General features: G+C 34.2%; 1 protein-coding gene and 1 long non-coding RNA gene across 2 annotated transcripts; both read right to left on the bottom strand.

Annotated features, from left to right (window-relative positions):
- Positions 1–10,616: 10,616 nt before the first annotated feature.
- Positions 10,617–12,465, bottom strand: LOC147521010 (uncharacterized). The gene is made up of 2 exons (XR_015220923.1): positions 11,213–12,465; positions 10,617–11,118 (listed from the first exon to the last, which is right to left on the bottom strand). It is a non-coding gene; the product is annotated as an uncharacterized LOC147521010 (long non-coding RNA).
- Positions 12,466–13,808: 1,343 nt separating this feature from the next.
- Positions 13,809–18,309, bottom strand: NIP5;1 (NOD26-like intrinsic protein 5;1). Its single transcript, XM_086604089.1, has 4 exons — positions 17,414–18,309; positions 15,216–15,635; positions 15,019–15,080; positions 13,809–14,346 (listed from the first exon to the last, which is right to left on the bottom strand). Exons 1-4 carry the CDS (start codon positions 17,630–17,632, stop codon positions 14,151–14,153), a joined length of 897 nt encoding a protein of 298 aa, XP_086460215.1. The 5' UTR covers positions 17,633–18,309; the 3' UTR covers positions 13,809–14,150.
- Positions 18,310–25,311: the final 7,002 nt, after the last annotated feature.

Genomic DNA, 25,311 nt, shown 5'->3' with positions numbered 1-25,311 from the left:
ACCCAACAATAACCGAGTATAATCATCAATAAAGGAAACATAATATCTAGACCCCCCCCCCCCCCCTGGTGGCAATAGGAGTGGATCCCCAAACATCAGAATGTACCAAATCAAAAGGTGCACTAGAAACAGAAGTACTACTATTAAAAGGTAATGCATAAAATTTTGAAAGTTTACAACCACTGCAATCGAAAATGTCATGAGCATGCAAATTACCTAATGCTCTAGTGGAAGCCAAAATTCTCAAACGAGGAAAAGAAACATGCCCAAGTCGAGAATGCCAAATATAAAAGTTATAGGATTTGGGACATATGCGTAAGGAAGATAAATCAACACTAGGAGCTGCCACATCTGGGACTCGCAGCTCATCCAAAACCTATAATCCCCCGTCTCTACGGCCTGTCCCAATTAGCTTCTACGTGAGTGAGGATCAGACAAGAATTGGGATAGAAATGAACAGAGTACCCAGAGTCACACAATTGACCAACAAAAATTAAATTCAATTTAAGTTGCGGAATACAGTAAACATCATAAATAGACAAGTGAGGTGACACAATGGAACCAACACCTGCTAATGGCATAGGGGTACCATCATCAGTTACAACAGGAATAGAGGATGTAGATGGGCGTAAGATGCAAATGAAGGAGTATCATATGACATGTGATGTGAGGCACCCGAGTCAAAAATCCAAGTGGACAGAGATATTATACCTTTGGAGCCAAAAGATGACAAACCTAGGGAAGCGGAGGTGGGCATGGCATGTGCATGTGGTTACGTGGTGAAATACCTCTCAAGCTGCTCAGGAAGGATATCTATGGATGAACTAGAAAAAGAGGACTCTCCATATCCAAGAGAGTTATGTGGTGGCACAACTGCTGCAGTATGAGACTGTGGAGGCCTTTGAGGTCGTTGTTGTGGTTGTCCAACTCTCGACATAGATGATGGTTGTGACACAAATGATTGTTGTGACACAAATGCTTGTCGCGCGCACAAATGATTGTTACGGCACAAATGCTTGTTGTGGCATAAATGATTGTTGTGTCACAATGGGATGGGAAGGCACATATGACTGTAACTTAGCTCTATTCAATAGTATTAGACAATCAACCCTCCAATGACCTTGCTGTTTGCAAAAACTGCACTCATCACTACCAACCCTCCAATTTTGCCTATTTTGTGAACGAGGTGGCCTAAAGGGAACTGCCAGAACTGATGTGTAGGCACTAGTAGACTACTCTTTGCAGCTTGTGACTTAAGATGCACCTCCTCGGCCAAAAGTGCACTAACTATACAATCAACACTAAGGCGTGGGTTACGATAAAGTATGGATCCATGAAGCCCCTCAAAGTCAGGACAAAGTGCCAACAAGATTTATATTGAACTAGGCACTGCGACTCTCGACGAGCAATGTATGGGGGAAATGCCTGAAGCTCAGCTGACTCTGTGAGAGCTAGCTGGTCCCAAATGCCACTCATAACAGAGTAAAACTCCTGAATACTTATATTACCCTGCATAACCTCTCGGACTTGTGATTCTAAAGCAAAATTAGCTTGTGTGAATAATTTTGCTAAGTGGTCCCAAACCTCTTTGGCGTTTTCATACTTAGCCAATTGAATACCAATAGAGTGCTCAACGGAATTGTTGATCCAAATAATAATTTTAGAATTATCAACTTCCCAAGTCTCTAAGGTTTCTATATACTTTGCATCGGTCAGGTCGGAGGGCTTAACAAAATTGCCACTAATGTAGCTCCACATCATCTTGTCCTTCAAAACATTTCTCATAACATAGCTCCAATATGAGTAGTTGTTGCCATCCAACTTCACACTGATAGATTGAAGTGAATATTCTCTTGCCATTCTTAACATATACCAAATGTAAGCAAAGAATTATACTATTCTGCCGAACGCAACAATCAACAATTGAAATGCCAATATTGCAATATGGAACCAAGGATGCAAAGCTATTGTACGTATGCTTCCAAAGAAAAAAAAATATGAAGAACAACCTAACTCAACAGAGTACAAAGGTATAAGCTTTACTAACCAAAAGATGTTGCCCAAAGCAAACTCAAAGAGACAAACTTTGATACCAAACTCAACCAATTACGAGATATTCGACGGGTTTCACTATCAATGAACAAGAAATAAGAAACTCCCACATCAACCTGTATGCTCGATACCATGATACCATATTACTTATTACAATATGAACAAGTGAACCTACGAAGGAGAAAGCGAAGGCTTCTCTCAGAATCCAGAATAAAAAACAGAGAATAGTTTAGATGTGACTTATATAGCCTTACAGGATGAAATACCTAGACTACCCTTAGATGGTATTAGCTAAACATGCTACATACTCTAATACTTTCAATTTTCTTTTAGTTTTTCTTCACTCAATTTCTTCTCCTTCTTCTCCACATCACAACCACTCATCACATAATTGATTTATTGTGGACTGTTGGAGTCTCTTTTGTCAGTTTTAATTTGTTAGTTATGGATGTACTTATGATTTATTTATGAACTTGCCATGGTTTATTGTTGGGATAATGGGATTGAAAACTCTCCCAAAAATACCCATAATAGTAGTGAAATTGGAGAGAGATTTAACACTTTCATTTTGTTTATGGAAATATGTGTTCTTGATTTACATCTATGTATCATTTGAAATGGTTATAGTTTATAAAAAAATTTATGCTATGTTGTTATAAACTCGAATTTGTTACTTGTTTAGTGGAATAGAAATGGGGATTCTTTTGTTTCAGTCAATAAACTAAAAAGTAAATAAAAAAGATGGTTGGATTCCGTTTGACAGTGGCTAGTGGGTATGTTGGTAACTGTTTTGAAGGAGAATGGCACCTTTGTTTAGAATCCAGAAGGAGAAGAGTTGACTCATTGATTTTTGCTTTTCTGATCTCTGTTACTAATAAATTGGAACAATTATAATAGGTGAACTGGTCACTTTGTTTTTGCAAGAAATGGGGCTCAGCCCCCTGGTTCTATTATGGTTGTATATAAACACCCTCCCATCGGCCCATACCTCATAACCTCCCTGTTTTTTTTATAATATCTTTTATATATATATATATATATATATATATATATATATATATATATATATATATATATATATATATATATATATATCCCCCTCCTCAATTGAGGAAGTGTTGCTAGAGTGTCCACGTGTCCAGACTAATTACGATAAATCAGGAGGAAAAAACGAAAGTTTGCGAAACTTTCATAAAATCGGAAGTTTAAGTAAGAAATAAAAAAACAATCGGACTCCTCCCTAAACTCAACCATTCATCTACGTTTTTTTGTGCCGGCTTTCTCCACTCACAAGAAAAGGTAAAGCCCAACAAAAACCCCAAACTCTCTCACAAACTCAAAAAAAAAAAACCATCATCGAACTCAAAAAAACCTTTGTTAATCGATTCCCCACTCCGGCTGTAACACTTCTTATTTTCTTCTAATATGCTCTAGCAAATCCCCAATTTTCTTCTACTTCAGTCTTAAGGTATGAGTTTTCTTTTCCAATTTTATTGATTTTTTTTGTTTTTGTGAGTCCTCTATCCATTCTTTTTTTTTTTTTTTTTTTTATAATCAACAAACATACTGATTATACATACAATTATCCTTTTTATATGTGTTCATAGATCATTGTTACAGGATTGTTATTAGAAACTTAGAATGGTTGAGAGGTTGTTAGGAAAGAAACTTATGTGATTCGGATGTGAAATTTTGGTAAATCACTACCCACTAATTAATGGGTTCTACTTTACCAAAATTATTCAAAAGTGATTCTATTGAACTGAATGAGGATTTAATTGTTAGTTTTTAATTTTAGTGGGTTTATGGAGAAGGCTGCATGGGAGTTCGCCAAAGATACAAGTTTGGATGTGGAAGTCATCCATCCCGGCTTTGTATTGGGACCTATTATTCCTCCACTCCTTAATGCCAACATGATAATGCTACTTCTCCTTCTTGAAGGTATCGTATTGTAGTTTTAACTTCTAATCTATTACATGTGATTGCAATGGCCAGACCGATAAGAGAAACCAATTGCAAGTTATTTGAATTAATGTCGCCTATCGTATCTGGTATTATTGTTTAGTTTTTTATCACTACTTTCTGGTACAAGTTCCATCGAAGAGTATGGGCATTTTTACATGGGACCTGTTGTTCATGTCAAAGATATGGCCCCTTGCTCAAATTCTGCTATATGAAAATTTATCGGCGTCAGGAAGGCACCTGTGTGTCGAAGTCATAAACCACTGGAGTGACTTTGCAGCTAAACTCGCAGAACTTTACCCTGAATATAAGGTTCCCAGGTAATAAACTTCACTATATACATGACTTGAAGTAGGAATTGTAACACATTTTAACTAGACATAGGTTTTCTTTGGTAACAATATGTCGACCGGAACTTTTGCATAAAATAGGCTATCCTAACTTACTCTACAAGTATCCGAAGAAGTTTAGCTAGATTTGACACTACATCAAGATCTTTAGCAAACGTGAGTTATAACCAAACATGTCTCTCTGCTTATTATAAAATGCACTTGGAACTAAGTCAATAGACTGAATGATGTTCCCCAGATGATAATTTTCAATATTTGAAGTTTAATTTGTCTCTAAGTTCTTATTGAGATTATTTTTAGAAAAGTTATATATGCTTTGAATATCTGTGTAAGTAGAACCACTTATGGGACTTAATCCATGTAAATATAAACATTTACATGAGTTATTTTTTTGGCCATGTACAAAGGTGTTCAACCTATTATGTTGCTTTGAATAATCAGGTACCCTGATGCCTAATGGATAATCACCCAGCAAGATGTTACAATGAATTTAGTTGATGACTTCAAAGGTGTTGGGTGCAAATTGCTTAGATAAAAAATATCAAGTTCAAATTTTGGACCAGGAAGCGTCATGGAGAACTGAGAAGAACATCAATTGAGAAGGCAGAAAGCACCATTAGCCAATGGCAATAAGAAACACATATTATGTAAGTTCAACTTATGTGATGGAATGGGTAGACCTTTACGTTTCTGTGGTTGTTTGTTTTAATACTATTGCGATTCATAATTTTTACTTGGAAAAAAATCCTTTATTACTGTTGAATGACTCATCACCATTCACTAAAGCCAAGGCTTATGATTTTGGCCATGATTTGTAAATTAAACGTCTCCAAATTGGTAAGCTTTATTTTTGTAATCCAATCATTACTCTTACTTCTGTGGATTTACAAGAGTAATGAATAAATCTCGAAGTGGAGATTAATAGTATTTGTAACTTTTTGGATGTAGGGACACTTTTTTTGCTTAAGTGATCACATTGTAGGAAACATGTGAATACACTATGTCTCTATAGAGTATATATGGGTATATCCTTCTTTAGTGATACTTTTGTGATTTAGTATAATTTTTTTTTCTTTATTTTTATTTTGAAGTGCTTTGAATATTGAAGTGTTGTGTTAAAACCTTAAATAAGTGCTTGCATAATATATTATGGTTTGAGGTTTTGGCGTTAATGACAGGAGGGGATTGTATAAATCCGTTGCAGATTACGTTGTGCAAGATACATATGCTGCATATGGCATACCACATCTCTTGCTCATGGTCACAATTAATTGTGCTAGAAGAAAAGCTAGTTCATCCTGAGTAAGAATATTCCTTAAACCCTAACCGAACCACTTTTTCTCTTACTTCATTCTTCTTTAATCAATTATTTCATAGCACATGGTCAACTTTGCATTTTTGAAAAAATTGCTCATACCTATGGCTAGTGATATAAACTGGAAAAATTAGGCCCGTAGAAACGAAGTATAGCAGAATAGGATAAATAATTTTTTATTATCATCTACCTTCCTACCCCACCCGGCCACCGCCCTGATCCTGAATCTACTTTAGACTAGCTTTACACAAGTTATTCATGTAGGTTTAAAATAAAAATCACCAATGAGGCAAAAAGTTCTCACGTTTTAGACACGAATAAGGAGCGTATGGATCAATTGCAAGGTATTGATCTAACACAGGATTTGCTGCTAGGTCTACTGCTTGCTTTGCTTATGGCGTATATATATATATATATGGATCACGAAGGTCTAGGTCACGCTCATGTCAGAATTAGACTCTCGATCACTACTCTCAGAATCATGATCTGGACCGAAGCAACCAGTTCCAGCAGCAGCAGTGATATATGGTTATAGCGGTTCGGCTACTTCACTGCTTGAGTGAGGAGTGGTAATCACTGTTTACCGGGAAGAGAAGGAATAAATTGTGATGACACTTCAATATTTCAAATTAGATAGACTTAATAATAGTACTAGAACATATGTTCTTCAGGTTATGTCAATTTAACTACATTATAATCTATCCTTTTTGTGAGTGCATTTAGATGTAGTAGGATAAGTCTACTATTTGATGTAATTGCACTCTAAATGTGGTGATTATTATTATATATTAGGACAACATTTTGGTTATTCATGTCTCTTTTATTTTTTGTAGCATGATTATTTATCGATCAAGAAGATTGATTAATCTACTTAATAGTTGTTCTTATGTCTTTGTGTCGGAAATGGAAGTGTGGACAAGTTAAGGGAAAGCAAGCAACTCAGGCTGGTGGCACCAATTTCTTACGTTTTTTTTTTCATCTTCGCTGAAAAGTGAAGATTTGTTTCTTCATATTGAATAAATAAAGACAAGAAAACACACGTCTCTCTCCTGTGCTCCTGCCTTTTTCATGTTCGGGTATATCTCTATTTTGCGTTAGGAAATCAACATAAGATTTTGTGGGATTAAGGTTTGTTCTGATATTGGGTCTTTCAGCCCCTAAGCCAGCCTTACATGCTATTCTGTACTCATTTTCTATCTTCAATGGATCCATCTATATATTTTGCATTTGGGATTCAATGGTAAGTAATCAGTAAATTTTTAATGCTTTACGACTATTGGAAACACGTCATTTTCTTATAAATTCATCTGATGAGTCTTCGGCACTATCATCTAGGTATTAGTTTAATTTGATGGTGTCTGGTATGGCTTGCAGCATATTTAAGTTAATGGGTCTTTGGCATTAACATTGATGGTGACTATATATTTTTGTTAAAGTTCCTTTAAGATGTGAGTTATGATTTGGTGGTTGTACTATGATGTTTTTGCTCGCTATGCTTTTACTTGCTTTTTAAGACCATGCAAAGGGGCCTGTAATCCAGTATTATATTGTCCTTAGTGATGGTACCCTTTGTGATGATGGATAACTTCTAAGTTTTAGGTATTGGCTTTAGCTTAAGCAAGTTTTGTCATTATTGCTGAAGTATGATTTTCGTTTTTGGTCACTGTCTGGTATAGGAAAGTTTGGCATGGTATTTTATGGCAATTGAAGGCAAGCTATTCTCTTGGATCTTTGATTGTAGGATTATGTGCGACGACGAACTATGAAGATTAATGTAAAGCTACATGGAGCTTGATGCTGTTATGAACAATGGGTGTACACTTACATGGTCAAGAAAGGTCAGCTGATTAGCTTCTCTTACTTCCATTACCACTGTGCGTGAAGTAGGGGTGATAAAAGGGCCGGGCCGGGCTAGTCCGCCCCTCAAACCATAAAAGCCCTCATGATTGAGGGCTGGGTCAGCCCGCCCCTATTTGATGTTGAGGGCCGGGTCGAGTAGGGTCAAGCATGAAAACTCAAGTCCTTAACCCGCCCCTCGACCCTCATTTTTAGGGCCAAATGAGGGCCGGGTTGGTTCCGGTCTAATTATACTTCACTAGTTTACTATTTTTTTGTGTGTTTGTTTTTTTTTTTTTTTTTTTTTTTTTTTTTTGTAATTGACTTAATGATATGTATATAAGTATACAAAACTAATTCTTATGTCTTTAGAAAAAAAAAATAGATAGAAATGGTGGAAGAGATGATATTCTTAAAACATCTATATTTTTTATACTTAATTATGTTGTTAGATTAGATTTGCTTTTATTAAATCATTAAATCAATTACAAAAGCGCATATGTTATATTATGTTATAATTTATCTCCTATTGAAAACTAATTTAATGATTTTTTTATACAATTTAGATAATTATAGTATAATACATAAATATAATATAAAATAACAATAAAATGTGGTTTTCTTTTAGGGTTTACACAAATATATAGTATAATACATAAATATATAGTATAATACATAAATTATCACCCCTATTTTGGGTTTACACAAAATAATCATAGTTCACTTTTCTTTTTACATTTGACCTCTTTTACTCAAATTACAAAATACCCCATATGATATGTGGTAAACTACCATTATTAAACATCATTTGTAGTGAAAATATTTAGTTCAAATAGAGATAATTGTGGTACCGTACATATATAATGTAAAAAAATAAAATATATCTTATCGAAAAAAAAATAGTGAGGGCCAAGTGAGGGCTTGGTAGGGCCAAAACAAGCCGGGCCCATGCTCCATAACCTAGACCCTAGCCCGCTCCTAACAAGCATGAGGGCCGGGCCAGCCCGCCCCTCAAATCTATGAGGGCCAACTTTTGAGGGTTTTGATGCACATTTTTAGGGCCGGGTTGAGGGCCTGAGGGCCAAATTATCACTCCTAGCGTGAAGGCTTCAAGGGGTAAAGTGAGAAAATGTTAGTCCTTATTCTTCATGTTTTAGTACAATAAACAGTATAACCACGTTAAGGAGGCAACACGACTCAGTTTTCTTCTTTAAAACTGAACTCAGGCCTAACAAAGAATCAGTTGTTCCAAATCAGAAAATCGAAAGATGTTGGGTGAGTTTTATTTAATTATGGTGATCCCTTTCTTTATTCAACAACAAAGACATGTTTTTGCTATTGCAGCTTAATGGTAGATGCAAAATGTCAAGCCTTGGAACACAAGATTTATTCGGCACTACGTAAGACCATTTGTTACAAGTTCTTCCCCTTTCTCACGAGTCACTACAATATATGATTGATTTAATTAAGCTCTTCGCTTCGTCATAGAAGTTATGCTAATACAGTGAACACCGGTAATTAAGCAACACAAGTAGAATGAAGGTTCCCTCCCTTAATAGGCTTGCTTTTGGTCTATGTTTCCTAAAACACTATGGCTAATTACTAAAACACTATGGCTAATTACTAATTACGAGAAAACATGAGGAAAGTCAGGAAAGACATGAACTAAACTTGAAAAGTGAGGACAAAAACCAAAACTCTCTTCCAAACTCTCTTCACTAGCTGGCGGTGACTTGCTGGATTAATTCGTTTCTTTGTAGCACCCTTCAATCTTCACATAACATGGTACCATTTTTTTTTTTATCAATATATTTCCTTTTTCCTTTTTTTTTTTTTTTTAAGATTTCTAAGAGTTCAATATTGCTCAAGTGAATAGTGAAGTTAAGAGGTTCTTCTCTCAGTGAAAAGTTGAAATACTATATATGCTTGGCGAGTTCGCCAATTTGAGGATTTGGTTTGTGCATAGACATGGGTCATGATGCACGAGCGTGATGTTACACTACTCACCTCAGACATCCAACCGGTCCAAGTTGGTTGAATCCCCAACTCTTTGTAAGTAAACTTAAACCAAAAGACTAAATTTCCAAACTTAAACTATTTTGTATTTATTCTAATTAAATTTTTTGTATTTTGACTTAACTATATGATATTATCTTAATCTAATCATGCATAAACAACAATTAATAGAAAATAAAACCTAAACATGCTACTAAACTAATTTTAATGTTTAATTTTACTGATGGGTTACTAATTCATTTTAATTAATAAACATTTTTTTAATTTTTAAATTTCTTTTTTAATTGAATTTTTGGTTTTGCAAACTCAAAACTTTGCAAATATATCTATTTTTTATCTACTAACAGTTGAATTAAAAAGACTAGAGGGAATTACAGGAGACTTACACACAAAGATTTTGAGCCAACAGAATCTTCGTCTGAAAAAATCAAGGCGCAGCGTGGGTGAACGAGACGCAGATGTGTGTCACATGCGGGCACAAGTGAACGATGTGCGGGCGCGTGTCGTGCGTGGGTGACAGGCGCGGCGCGGGTTCTTTTGCTCCGTTTGCGCTCATTTTTCTCCAACAATTTCTAGTGATTCGTCTCGTACTATTCTTAGGCTCCGTTTGCTCAGAAGTGTACTGGAAACAGGCGAAAAAGAAACATCAGTAACGAAATAAAGGGAAAATTTTTTAAAAAAAATATTGAGAATAAGAGTTCAATGAGTGAATTTTTTTTCCATCTTCCTCTTTCCATTTGGATCCATGACGGCGGCGCCATTTGAAGAGGTGTAAAGTGGTGGGTGTTGGGTTGTGTTGTTCATCTTCATCTTGAATCTATGATAAGGAGGAATGGATTTGATGGTGTAAAAATTAAACTTCTAACTCTTCTCTCCTATTTTCTAATGGGTATTGAAATTATTTCTTAATGTGAAACTCTTGGTTGATTGGTAGATGGATTTAAAATTTGCTTTTAACTCGTTGTTGAATCATATCAAAACATGGAATGAAATTGGGTTTGATGGATATCTTGCTCACAATGTTATATTCATTTGAATTTGTCAAATGAGTATGACTAGTCTTTGTAGCATCAAAGATTATAGAAATAATGAAAACTTAGCTTGTATTAAAGAGAAGATTGAAAACTAGTATTAAAGATAATAAGAACTTGATTTAATCACTAAAGCTTGAAGAGCATAAAAATGGAAAACAAGTAAATAACAAATTATACTATTAATTTAAAACATATTATCTATTCCTAATGATCAAGATTAGCTCTAGGGTAATGTTCTTTCTCTACAACTTTGGTTTATATAGAACACCAATTACATATTTGCCCTTTCATCTAGAAACAACATTTAAGCTTTGTGGGCTTTTGACTTAAGCCCATACAATTAAATTTTTATTTTGGCTTTAAGTCCTTAAGTCCATAGCTTTTAGCTTTGAGTCCTTGAGTCTTTAACTTTTAGTCCTGAGTCCTTGAGAGTTGACTTTGACTTTTCGGCACTTTTGCTCCTGAACTAGAATCTTCCCAAGCAGCATCAATAGCAATCATTTTTGCGCTAAAATGCACGTTTAAGGAATATACGTCCTAAATGGCTTGTATCCTGCAAAATGTAGCAACAACTATAAGTTGTCTGTTCATATATATTAAGCATAAAAAGAGAATAATTGAAGTATTGTAAAGATAATAAAATACACATTTGGGGACTGATCAGGTTCTTTGGGGAGCAACTGCTATCTCATATCTAGTGGTTATCTGGAGAAATAGGAACAAAATGATTTATGAAGAGGAGAAACCTAACTTCCCATATGTTTGTCAAGCAGTTCGAAGATTTATCAATTTTGCAAGAAAATATCAAGAAAAAGAAGAACCTAATTCAAAGTCAGCACCCATCTATTCCTTTGACTCTAAAGTGTTATTGGCTTCTACCACCCATTGGAGTGTTAAAGGTTAGTGCAGCTGGAAGCACAAGAGGTAGTCCTGGCATCACAGGATGGGGATTTGTCTACAGAAATCATACTGGGAGGGTTCATGGTGTTGGGGCTGGAGGAATGGGTGTCAATATAACCCATAATGCTAACTGCTAAGCTATTCTTGAGGGAGTTACACAAGCCACCAGTATGGGATGGAGGAATGGAGGAATATATGGATTGAATCCCAATCAAAAGTAGCAGTTAATGTTTTTCAATTGGATGAAATCCACTAGAGAATCAAAAGTGCATGGCACAAAGCAAAGAGTAAAGTGGAATGGTTGAACATCACTCATACTTGGAAGGAGATTAATTTCTCAGCGGAGACAAGTGCTCGACAAAAATGCATGATGGCAACAGGGACTAAAGCTTGGTGGCATGGCAAACCACTCTTCCTGACGCGAACAAAAGACGCAACGGCAACCTACTACAAGCAAGTTTAATAGCTTAAGTGTAGTAGCTCCTTTCCAAGGACCTAAAATACAAACTGTAACTCTTCCCTTTTTTTATTTTCCTTCTGCATCTCTCTCTGTACATTTTTCCAGTTATGATCAAAATTACTCTTTAGCAAAAAAAAAAAAAAAAAGTGACATCGACTATATACGTGCCTATATGCCAAATACAATTGCATGACTGATACCATCTTAAACTTTGGAGCATGAAATTCAAAACCAATTGGTGCTCATCACCAAATTTGTATATATATTTTATTTTTTACTTTATTGTTTTAAGTCTTCATTATTTTTCTATACTAGTAAAATGTAAAAACTATAAATCTATAGACTTGATGAATCTATAATATATATAATTCTATGAGTATTATTTGTTCTGTTACTATGAGGAAAAAAAATGGAGATTGATAATTTGATATAATATTATATTCTAAAATTATATAAAAGTATTTTAAACTTAAGACAATCCATAATTCCACATATATGTTAATGTTTGACCCCCAAACGAATTGAGATCGCTGCCATTATCAATAAGTTGCATGGTTTGTTGGAAAATCCCCAAAGTTCACCTTAAAAATAGGCCTTAATTTCGCTTTATATCATAAAAACCAAAAAGAAATTTCTAAAACTAATAATCTAACAAAATTTAGGCCTCCTTCCCAAAATTTATAGGCTTAGTTTCACCAATATAAATTGTGGCCTCAATATAACAATTTATTCTTTAGACATGATGCCATTATATGCCAATATAGTGGATGACATTTGATTCATCCACTGGACATAATGTAAATGTGGAATATATATCAAAATCGGTAAAATCTTTAGGTGATGATACCAGAGATTTGGGGCTCGAACCCCGCCAGCATCAAAGAGTTACTGATGTCGTTTAAAACAGGTTTGGCAATAAAAAATAAAATTACGAATAACTTACAAACTAAGGCATTCATGGTTCGGTTCTGGTTCAGTTCTTACCGATTTCAGGTTCGGTTATTTCATTTTATTTTCCTTATATTTAGAAAGCCCATAACCATACTCATTAATTAAGTCGGTTCGGTTCGGTTCCGATTTGGGTTTTGGTTTTGGTTCCTTCTCGGGTTATATATTATTATTACTAAAATTGCGTAACTGATATAAAAGTTGGTTTTGAGTGCAACAATAACACTTGTATGTAATTGTTCTAAATTCAATAATTTTGAAAATTTTCGAAAAACTTTAAATATATCTCATAAATTGTACGTACCCGTGTATTAATTTGTATTTCAAATCGAACATGAATATATTATACAATACGTATATACTTACGTTCTATATAAATATATATCACACGCTAAATTTTAACATGTAGAATAAGTCTATGTACTACAATAATTGTTATCATTGCACGCATTCATTATTATATATATACTTATATACACGTGTAATATATTAATAAATGCGTGCACTTATATAAATATTATCATGTATATGTGTGTGTAGTCGTTGATATTATTAAGAATATTTTTAATACACATGTTCAATATAATGTAATGTTACAAAGCATGTATTTAATAACATACATTCACACGTACTATTATGCTACCCCAATATATTTAGTAGACTTTTATACCTAAAAAAATATATATATATATTATAATGTTTAGGTTTGCATTTTTTTAGTGCAATATAATACTAAATTTTATATATTAAAATCATAATAATTAATTTTGTTTTCGATTCGAATACCCACAGGTTTTTTACTATTTAGTTATTTATCGGTTCGGTTTTTAAAGACCTATTTTTAATAGGTCTAACATTTTAGGACCCACAACTGTTATAAAACGATTGCTGTTACAGATTAATTTCGGATAATCGAATAACCATACACACACGCCTAATACAGACACTATCTCTCAACTTTATTTACTTCAAAACTCACACAGGAACACAACTAACCAAGTCAATGCTTAGTTAAGCACATTACAACAAACCATATCTTCACATTAAGTCATCCATCCAAATATTCCATTCAATGGATATGTGAAATGTAATGACAGACACATATTACATACCAAACACACATTATTGTACCTCTTTTTATTTTATATATATATAACTGTAGAGGAGTGGACTTTAGGTGGTGTTCTCACACTCAGAAGTCATATCACTACGATATTTTAGGCCCATCAAGAAGTAGGTGGGGGCCCATATAAACATCACTGACGGTGGCTTTTGGGCTAGCGACGGAAGCTTCGAACCGGACGAGGGGGGTCCGATTCTTCATTCCGGAGCTTTACGGCGGTGTAGACTCCTGCACCTGTAAGGGCACCAAGTGTGGGGGCCACCAGGTAAATCCATATTCCACGGTAATTATTTGCTGCTACTGCTGGGCCTAAAGTTCGTACGGGATTCATTGAACCACCACTTAAGGGTCTGCCACATCATCAAAAAAAAAAAAATCAGAATGGAATAAAACTGATTCTTGAAATTTCAATTGCTGTTGCCATGAAACTGGAGAAATACCAATGTCACATACATTTAGTGACTGAAAATAACTTATGGAACACAAAATCCCTCAAAGTGACTGAGCATTATAGTGTAAAACATTTTTTTTTTTTTGATAAAACCTGCAAACATTTTATTAAAGCATGTAAATAGCCTCTCCGAAAAAAACTAATATGTAGGTAAAACTAATATGTCGGTATGTGTTGGATTCAAACAAACCTAAGGTCATAGTCTTCGAAAAAAACAAACACGAAGCTAAGGTGATTGATAATTATGTCTCCGTTGTGATGATATAGTTGCTGATATAATTGACCAAGGCATCTTTCAAGAATTTTATCTGATGTGTTGAAAAATGACTCAAGGGATCAATAAAAACTGGGGCTGATTTTCTTTTATGTTTTTTCTGTGATTTACTATTTAATTTTTAAAAAAGTTTGCAGATTTTCGTTTTGGATGATTACAATCGCATACTTAAATGTATATATATATCCCTAACTATGTCTTTGCATTTTCATTACTTATCTGAAATAAGAAAAGAAAAATGAAAAAATCTTTGACATTTTCACTTAAAGAAAAATCCACTGGGTAGAAATTACTAACCCGGCTATAAGAATGTTCATCATAACAGTAGCACCAACTGCTATTCCTGCCAATTCTCCCACCTAATGCCAGAAATATATAATTAAATATATTATATACACAGTTATCGTGTCATATTGAAAAGTTGGAAACTTGGAATAAGAACGATATAAAAAATAAAAATTAAAAAAAACTATTTGGTAGTTCATATAACTTACGGCGCGTGTGTCGGTAGCAACAGCAGTGACCACAAACAATAGATTGAAGGTGATAACGAACTCAAGACCAAAAGCTTGGCTATTGCTGACAGAAGGAACAGTTACCCCACCAGACATAAAAGGATGGTATATACCCTTCAGAGCAAAAGAAGCACATATTGAGCCTAAAACTTGAGCCACTATATATGCTGGTACTTGAACCCAAGGAAAATGACGCAGTGCAGCAAAGGCTATTGTAAGTGATGGATTGAGATGTGCACCCGAAATGTGGCCAGTTGAAAGTATTATAGTCATCACTGCTAGTCCTGCACATGCTGCATTCCCAATTAGTGTTTCTGCCCCATTGTATTTTTGGTTCACTATGGGTGCTGCTGTTGCTACGAATATTAGGATGAATGTGCCCACAAATTCTGCCCCCAACTATAAATGATCATAGAAAATTAGAACGTCAGAGAAATACCGGAGTCTAATGACTTCGCAGATAATCAATCTGTGTTTTTTTTGGTGAAGCGCAGATAATCAATCTCGAAGGCTTGAACCCCTCCATTAAAAAGGAAAAGATACTAAATCAAAATGTAAAACGCCAATATGATCGACATAAAATCAAATTCCAAATATCAGTTTCCTTTCAGTACTGTGAACTATCTGTTCCACATTAGCTTTACAGAATATTTTTTCAATAAACAAATGGTCTTAGGTACTTTTGCTTTTTATGAGTTTACAAGGAAAACATTACTTTGCCGATCATTTCCAAAAGCTCTAACGAAATCATTTCTCGACTAAAGAACAGATCCAAAATCCCAGCAATCAGGTGGCTGACATATTCACTTTTTGCTTTTGTGAAAAGCAAAGTTAAATAATTGAAAAGTTGAACACATTCTAAACCATCCTTTGAGGCTTTGATAGCACGTTCAGGCCCCATTCAAGATTAAGATCTATTTCTTTTTATTGTGCAAACATTTGAACCCTAGACCAACCTATAAAACATGGAGTAATCATTCTAAACTTCTAGCGTTTACAAGGGAAATTGATTAAACAAAAAACAGTCGTTACAAATTGATATTGTGGCCAGTAGTACTTATAATAGTACACAAATGTAATTTTGTACCTTTAGCACCAACAATTCTCTTAGATTATAATATAATATATTCATGTAACGGCATCTATGAATATTATATGAGAGGGATTCAACGAAATCCTTTAATTTTACTACATGTTGCGAAATTCAACTTTTGGCTTAGCAACATGTTCACACCTGATGTTGAATTATATCAGACGTCGATATACTCCGGGCTCTTTCTATGAAATCAACTATACTATAATTTTCTCAAGATTAAAAGTGAAAATTCAAACAAATTGTACGCTTTGTTTGAATAAGATAAACACTTTAAAGTTTATAGTGGACGGTGTAGCCAAATAGCATATAATAAGAAGATTCACCGTGCAGTAACAATGAAAACAAAATAACAAGGTGAGAGTGAGAGTGATAACTGATTACGTACATTGGGAAAAAAAAGTCCTAATGCAATGCTCTGAAATATATTTTAAGGGAAGGTATCCTTTCAATGGAAATGATTATATGAATTCCATTTAAAATGATTCTAAAAAAACTCCACTACTAAATACAATGAATTAGAAGCTAATTTTTTGTGGAGATGGTCTCCATACAATAAAGATCATCTTCATAAAAATATTCAACAGCTCCATATTCTTTTAATTTTGGTACAACTTTTGACAATTCTAAACGCATTCAATTAAACTGTTTTTGTGTGGGGGTGTTCCCCATCATGTGATGTATATATCTACAAAAAATTAGCTATCAATTCATATGGTAAAACAACTATTATGAGTGGAGTAACTTTGGAGTCACTATAAAGAAAGTGGAGTTCATATAACCATCCCTTTTTAATATATGTTTATCTTAAAGTATAATATTATCATAGATACAGACTAATGCAAAAATTTGTAACTCATTTTATTTTAATCTCAGTGAATTAAACTTTAGAGCGCACACATCAATTTCTTACGTATTTCCGAAACTTTAATCGAAACGTATCAGAAAATGGTATCTGGTTTTTGAGATTTCGATAATTTCAGAATATGCGACGTGCTTGAAAGTTGAGACTTGGGACTTGAGAGGTACGTTTTTAAATTATTAACAAGTGTTTAAAGAGAGTACAAAAGCTGAAAAATGGTACCTTCCTAGTAAGAGAGACATCAGATGCACTGGGGAAGTCAGCAATGATGCAGCCATGATCCGGAGCCCATGCAGTTATAGGCAAACACTTGCACCTTGGCATTGATTTTCTATCATAAGATAGTGAGTCAACTCGATGCGATGAAAACAATGGTCCACCTGGTGTTCCAGGTGTCGCTGGTGCTGACACATTTGGTGTCCCATTTTCCGTTTCCGCCATTCCAATTCCGATACACCTTTTCTATTTCTTTTTCTTTTTTTTTTTTTTTTTTTTTTTTTTTTTTTTTTTTTTTTTTTCCCCTGGTTTAAAGAACTAAATTAAAGAAAGATAGACTGATTTACATATTGGGAAGGCTTTTATAAATGTGTTTTCAAGGAATAAGAGAAACTAGCCAAGCCAGTTTACTTCAAACCAAAGAGAATTTCCACTATATAATCATCAGTATCTAGATAAAAATGATTTTTTTTTTTTTTTTTGAAAATTAAACTGGTAAAATGTAGAAAAGGAGCTAATTACATGCTTGCAAAGTTTTTTATAAAGGTGGTATTAAGGAATAATGGGAACTAAGTAATCCAGCTTCAAAAAATCAAAATAAATCAAAACTTAGAGAGAAATACCAGCTTTTGACATGAAGTAACCGAAATGTCAAGTTGAGCTTGATGGGAAACCGAAATGTCGGATTGGGATTATTGATGTTGAAATGGCTAGAATGCAAGAACAGGAGAGTGAGACACAGAGATTGCAAGAAGTGAAGGAGATAGAGGTTTTTGAAGGTTTCAAGGGGTATATTTATATGACTGGAAGGAGAAAAAGAGAAAGTCAATGACTCCCCGTCACATTCACAGCTAATAAGTAGTAGTCTGAGAGTAAGTTAATACAACAACTCAATAATGAACAAACTCCAACGTAAATGAATTCAATTGTTAAAGATTAAAAACATGAGGTCATGCATGCATGTGGTGTTCATCTATAATCTGATCGAGAGTGAGCATATACAGAGAGTACGGGACCCGTATTGGGTAAGGGAATACTTTAGTTCATAAATTACTAAATGCACTTTTTATATAACTACTGTTACCCACGGTCCACGCTTATTTGTTCCAGTTGTTTAAGAAATCCGATACTGTATTTTTTTATTTTTTTTATGAGATCTGTTACTTGCTTGTTGCTTCAGTCATAGACTCATACTGTAGTCCTGTATCGGTAGCCTTTGGAATTTCAAAAATTTAGAAAACCAAAATTGACAATATTTCGACTCATGTCATATTTTGATTTCGACTAATTTTAAAATTATTAATATTTTGACTTTATATATTTTTTTTTAAATCAAAATATCCTATGGAATTCCAACCTTCCGTTTGGTATCGTGAGCACTGATTGGTAGTGGTTTGTTCTGTTGCATTTATCAGTGTTTTATGTTTGTTTTTGCTGTTAAAAATAGCTCACTTAGCAAAAAAAATTGTTGTTAAAAATATATCTTATTTGTTTTTACGGTTTTACCCAACATGCAACTCAATTGTTTGGAACTTTGAAATACCAATGGCTGATGGGGCTCTCAAGAGTTCTCAACTCTTAAGTTAAAACAGAGAGTAACTCTCAAAAGACAAAAGAGATGAAAAAATCACTCTCAAAACCACGTTTTTTTATAATCACTCACAAAAAGACCGGGTAGATTTTTGGGCAAGAATACCCCTTATGCAAAATAAAAAAACAGTCCAGGTGGTAAAAAGTCAAGTTTACTCATGACCGGAAATAAAATAAAAAAATAGCTCAGTCCAACCAAAACGACGCGGCATATGTATTATGAACAATCACAGTTCATATCTCAATATATTGTACGATTAATGAGAACACCTATTAAAGTATTTGTTCATATCTATTTGAGGTATGAAGACACGAACAATCATTGTTCATACTTCAACATAATGTATAATCAGTAAAAATACATATTAAAGTGAACAATTATTGTTCATATCTATTTGGGTATGATCACCCACTGTTCATATCTCAACACGAGCTCCGAATAACTATTGTTCATACATCAACATAATGTATGAGCAATGAGAACACCTATTGAAATATGAACAATCATTGTTCATACCTATTTGGAGAACGAACTCATACCTAGTGATTATTCATACCTCAACATAATGTATGAGGTATGTTTATCTATTTGGGCTATGAACAATCATTATGCATACCTCAACATATTGTATGAGATATGTTAATCTATTTGGCTATAAACAATCATTGTTCATACTAAAATGATAGAAAATGCAAAATTGGAAAATATTTATTTCAATATTTATTTAAATATAGAATATTTGTCTTTATGAGTTATTTTCACATAATTTCAAAAAATGACTGTCCTAGAAAGTGATTTTGACCCGAAATATTTCTTGCAAGTTAAAATCTCCGGTGGTTGCTTAATGCTGATTAGTGATTACACCAAATGGGTACCACGCACTGGACCATTATGTCCTATGGGGTAATAGGGCGATGTTAACAGCAGGGGTTTAAACTTTAAAGTCCTGACCTTAGACTTGCCAGCAGAGAAAGTACATTTGTCTAATTGGCTCATATAGTGGAGGGTAATACTAGTTAACCCTATTTACTATATAGATTCACCAATTTTATATTCAAGTTTTAAATCTTACCTACACCCCAAATATATTGGCAATCTGTTTTTTGGATAGATTAACAAGGTTTGTATTTGACTAGAGACATACAAAGGTACAAACCATCGATCTGGATGTAATTTGGGCCTTGATATTTTTGCTAAAGAAAATTTTCATTTTTCACACTTTGTTCTCTTTTCCAATTTTTGACATTTTTCACAGGCATTAACCTTTTAAAATTTCGCTTTGTCTTATCCACGGATTAAGAATGACGTCTTTCTCATAGGAAATCCGAAATCGTCCAAGACCTCTAAACAGTCGTTTGTTTGTCTGGAACTATAAAGTATAATCAGTAGAGATATATGAGATGAGTCTATCACCTAGATATATAAGAAGAAAATATCTCAATTTAGTTTGACGTTTTCTTTTTGGGGTGGACAAGAGATGTCAAATAGACTCTACTCTTTTCCAAATGGCTTACATGCTCCCTACCGGATTCTCTCTGTCTCTATGTCGTGTCTTGATACATCCTAGATAATGTTAGGACTTAGGAGAATCAATAGCTACTTTAGCTAGTTTAGGAAAGACATTCTCTACGTTTCCCCTCCCTTTTTCCAACGATATATAGTTATTACAAAGATGAACTAAAACAAAAGGTAAAAAAAAGAAAAGAAAAATTAGCATATGTATGAAGGCGATTCATTGAATTTTTATGACCCTTGATTAAATGGTTGTTATGTAGTAAGTAGTAGGTCCTTTTTTTTTTAGCATATACTAGTAAGAAAAAATAGTAGATTATAGAATTAATAAAATCCAAATGAAAAGAAACAATAGATTATATAAATTATGAATAGTGGTTTATGTAACTATTAAAGTGTGACATATAACACCAAAATGAAGTATTTCATTATTTGTGGGTAGGTCTAGTATTTATTTATTTATTTTAGTATTTGGGTAAGTCCAGTGTTCGTGATTCGAAAACCTCAGAATTCGCCTAATATTTCAGGCTTTTAAAAAAACGGAGTTCCAAATATAGAGTCGAAATATTAATTATTCTTAAATCAATTGAAATTCTAAATATAATAGGAGTTGAAATTTAATGAATTTCAGTTTTTGGATTTGTCGGAATTCCAAAAATTTGAAATCCCAAACTATGGGTAAGTCTAGATTGCCTTATAAGTTAAATTTTTTGAACGTTGACACAATATAATTGTCAATCACAAGTCACAACTATTAATGGTTATCGGCTCATGATGAATTTGATTGATACTTGATAGTGTGGCAAGGCTTCGCAGTGGAGGCGCAAAGCAAACATCTGTTTACTTCTCGAATGTTAGAACAGTCTCCTCTTGGCTTTATAAATCATTGCGTATTCACGTCATGCTACAAAACCCTGGTTCGTCGAGAGAGAAGTAGAGAACACAGAAACGGTAAACTGTATAGCATTTCCAATCTGATCCTAGGTTTATCTAGGGCTGTCAATGGATCGATTTGGGTCGGGTTCTGAAAAATCCGAACCCAAACCGATAAGAAATTTTAGAACTTGAAATCGAACCGAACCGATAAAAAATATTGGAAACTCAAAACCGAACTTAACCGATAAGAAATATTGCAAACCGAATCCGAACCGAAAACTATAAAATCAATAAAATTTTAAATTAAATCAATTAATTTCAACCACACAATTGATAAACATATACAAAATTAATCATAAATATTACTAAAATGCATCTTATCGGTTCGGGTTCATATCGGTTCGGTGGAAGACAAACCAAAACCAAACTAATATCTTATTGGTTCGGTTCGATTTCAGGTCGGTAGAAAATAAATCAAATTACCAAAATCTAAACCAGTTTTTTATCAATTTGGTTCGGATCGGTTATCGGGTTATCGAAACCATTGACAGCCCTAGGTTTACCTTACTCATCGTACATCAGAATGGTGGGAACTGATTCTTACTTACTTTCTCATCAAACATTAGAACTTAAATGTGGATTGATTGGATTCTTCTCAACTTATTTTTGATGCTGCACAAAGTTCAAGTATGACCAATGATTTTGAGGTCATATCCATTTGCCCATTTGCACATATCAATGTGCAAATTAAGACACCACACAATTGTTGATCATCAATGGCTCGATAAATTTTAAGATATCTGTTTAATTTCATTTGGTAAAAGCAGTCCTGAATCCTGATGAAATCCTAATTCTTATTAAACTTCACGTCAAATAAAAAAAATCTCTTCTTACCGATGTACTATGAATTGGAACGATTCAGATCAACAGTCAAATCAGATTGTACTTTCAGTTGTTGTCAAAATTTTATAAGATTACTTTCAGGATAATTGAGATGGTGATGAAATCATCCACGCTAAAAATAAGCTAAAAAATCTCTTTCACATAGCCGATTATAATCAGCTTTACTAAGTTTCCATGAGTGACCAATAACAGAAAGTTAGTTTTTCTCACTGCACAAGTAAGTAATCATATAAAATTAGCGTTAAAAGTGGGTTAGAAAAGAACTTTTCCAGTTAAATATTGCATTTTACCGTTCCACACTTCCACCTACCGCTGATGACCGAGGGTCGGTTATATACAAAGAGTTGCCGTGCCGATATCATTGTACTATATATGACCTAGGCAAATGGACAGAGTCACCATAGTTTGACAGTTTGTTTGATTCCATTTCAAGCTTATTGCCTTGAGCTATCGGACAAATATGCAGATAAGCGTCTAGCGAGCTATACCATATTGGTGGGGAACAAGTTGATTCAGCCATGGAGGGCAGAATGACGAATCTTGAGATTAAGAAGTAAAATAAATTATCCTTAATAATTACAGCACATATCAAGAATGTTAATTCATAAGGTCTTGATCAGCTCATTCGATCTCTCTTTAGTTTACACGCAGCTCGACTAATCCTGGGTGAAGGGAATCAAACTAGTGACCATTGGGGAGCAAATCCAAGGCCGGACCAGTTGTGCTACCCTTCAAGGTTACCTCGCGCTCTCTTGCAAACTCACAGTATCAGTATATCAAAAGAAGGTTTCATTGCACCATGAATGTAATGAATTTTTTTATCAACCTTTACTTGATTAAGAAGCAGCTAATACAATCACATATTCACATTGTCTCATTAATTAACAATATGAGGTTCCAGGATATCATTTTATATGCCTCGATCTAACTTACAGCAATTGAGCCAGTGTACGCGGAGATCTTAAAGATATTGCATTATTTGAATCTTTGAGTTGAGAAATGATTCTGTTACGCTAATTCTAATACAACCTTTAATTTACACAAAAACGACTTCCACGATGCTAATCTTGATTATGTTAATGGAGGACCCTTTTAGTGTCGATGCCACAGAACAATACTCCGTTTTTTAAGTGAATTATTGCTTGACCTCTCATTGATCTCTACTTTTAATCTGGCAAAGCACTTGAATGGATAGCACTTAATCAATCAAATAATGCTTAGTGTCCAAGTTCTCATCCTCCTTAATGAGATTCTTGCTTAATATTTTTTCCCTCAAAGGACTAAACACTCATATGCTACCTTTTAAAAGGATTGGCTGACATTGGAGATTTATTGGTAAGAAGAAAATGGTGCGGTATTGCTTGAACAAATTGATTCGAAGCAATTTGATGACAAAATTTGGTCCTTCAATATTTTCTTCTAAATGCCCATAACTAAAAGTCTTAGACGTTTTTTCAATAGGATTACTTTTTTTTTTTTTTTTAACCGGGTGTGTCCCAGGCCCTGGTTGGAAATTCGACTAGGTACTGCTTCTCCCGTGGCCTTGAGGGGAATCGAACTTGTCAGTGTTTCTTTTACTGATTAGAGAGTTGATCTAAATACACTTACACTAAAAAGATATAAAACAAATAAAAATCATCTGCTATTTTATTTAACCATATGATTAGAATCAACTTCAGCAAGAAGCTAATAAAAAATCACACTTAATGTCCTTCTCCACGTAGCCTCATCAACTTCCACGTATGAAATAATTGTCATCTGTTTTCTCTTGAGAAGTACTTAAACACCATCTTCCCTTTTTTATTTTACTAACCATTAAACATTTATGCGCAATTGTGCATCTTATTTATTATGAACATTTGTTATATCTTCAACAACAAAAAAAGACCGAAAATGGATACAAATTAGCTTGACCCATATACTGTATGTTCTGATGGACATAAATATCTGGTTGGAGTTTCCAGCCAATAACTAACTACAAAGAGAGGATGAGTGCAACTCACTGTTCCCATCGACTGAGATGTTTGATTCAGGTTCATTCAAATTGCTTATCATCCGTGAGCTTCTTTATTAGATTCGAAGCCAACGCTGCACCTCCCCCTATATAGATTGAGACGTGCACTTTCACTTTAGCCTATTTTTATTCACGTCATGTTGTAAGGACTATGGAGAATACCACAGAAAAGGTCGCTTAGTAAGTGGTGTTTAAAGTCTCTCATAACATAAAGTTTTAAGAAGAGAGTCAATGAGAACATGGTATATACAGTACACTTAAATAATGATTCACTCTCTTTCTACTGAGTGTGTATTGAGGACAAATATTATATGGTGGCCTTTTTCCGAAGGTTTCAATGATTAATCTCAATAAAAAGCAGACTAGGACTCCCCCAGTTCCTACCCTCATATGCTTAAGAAAAAAAATTTATCACTTCAGACATTTTGTAAGAGGTCGTGCTTGTTACTCAACTGAGAGTAACAAAAGATGAAGAATAGCCAAATTCTTCATCCACATGAAGGACTAAGATGAAGAATAGCCAGGACTCTAATCTGGCGTTCATGAGAGTAGACTAGATCGATCCATGTATTATTATTTGCTGTCTTAGAAAACTAAATATTATTGTTTGTTTTATGTGGGAGGAAACTTCATGTTTCTCTCTGTTGAGCCATTGGATTCTGCTGTTTCATGAGAGAGTCAATTGTGTTTAAATAATACATGCAGATAGGGGCCACTGAAACCTCGAGTGATAATGAGTAAGGGCAATGAGAATGAGAGATGGAATGAATGAAATACACAAAACAAATCGAATTGCCCGCCCGATAAAGGGACTGGATGTCAATAAACGCAACATTATCAGATAAATTCCTGCGGATCTAAACGAAGGGGTATCATTACTTGCATACTATTCTCATTCTAACAGCTGAGGAAAAGGGAAAAGATATTTGAGGGATAGGATTATTAGTTATCAACTAGGAAGCTGACTAGGGCTTCATAGTTCATACATCTGTTTAAAAATGAGCATAT

Source organism: Coptis chinensis, chromosome 1, assembly GCF_015680905.1.
Source record: "Coptis chinensis isolate HL-2020 chromosome 1, ASM1568090v1, whole genome shotgun sequence".
Classification (NCBI taxonomy): Eukaryota; Viridiplantae; Streptophyta; class Magnoliopsida; order Ranunculales; family Ranunculaceae; genus Coptis; species Coptis chinensis.
The sequence above is the reverse complement of the archived record's forward strand: the minus strand, read 5'-3'. Positions and strand labels throughout refer to the sequence as shown.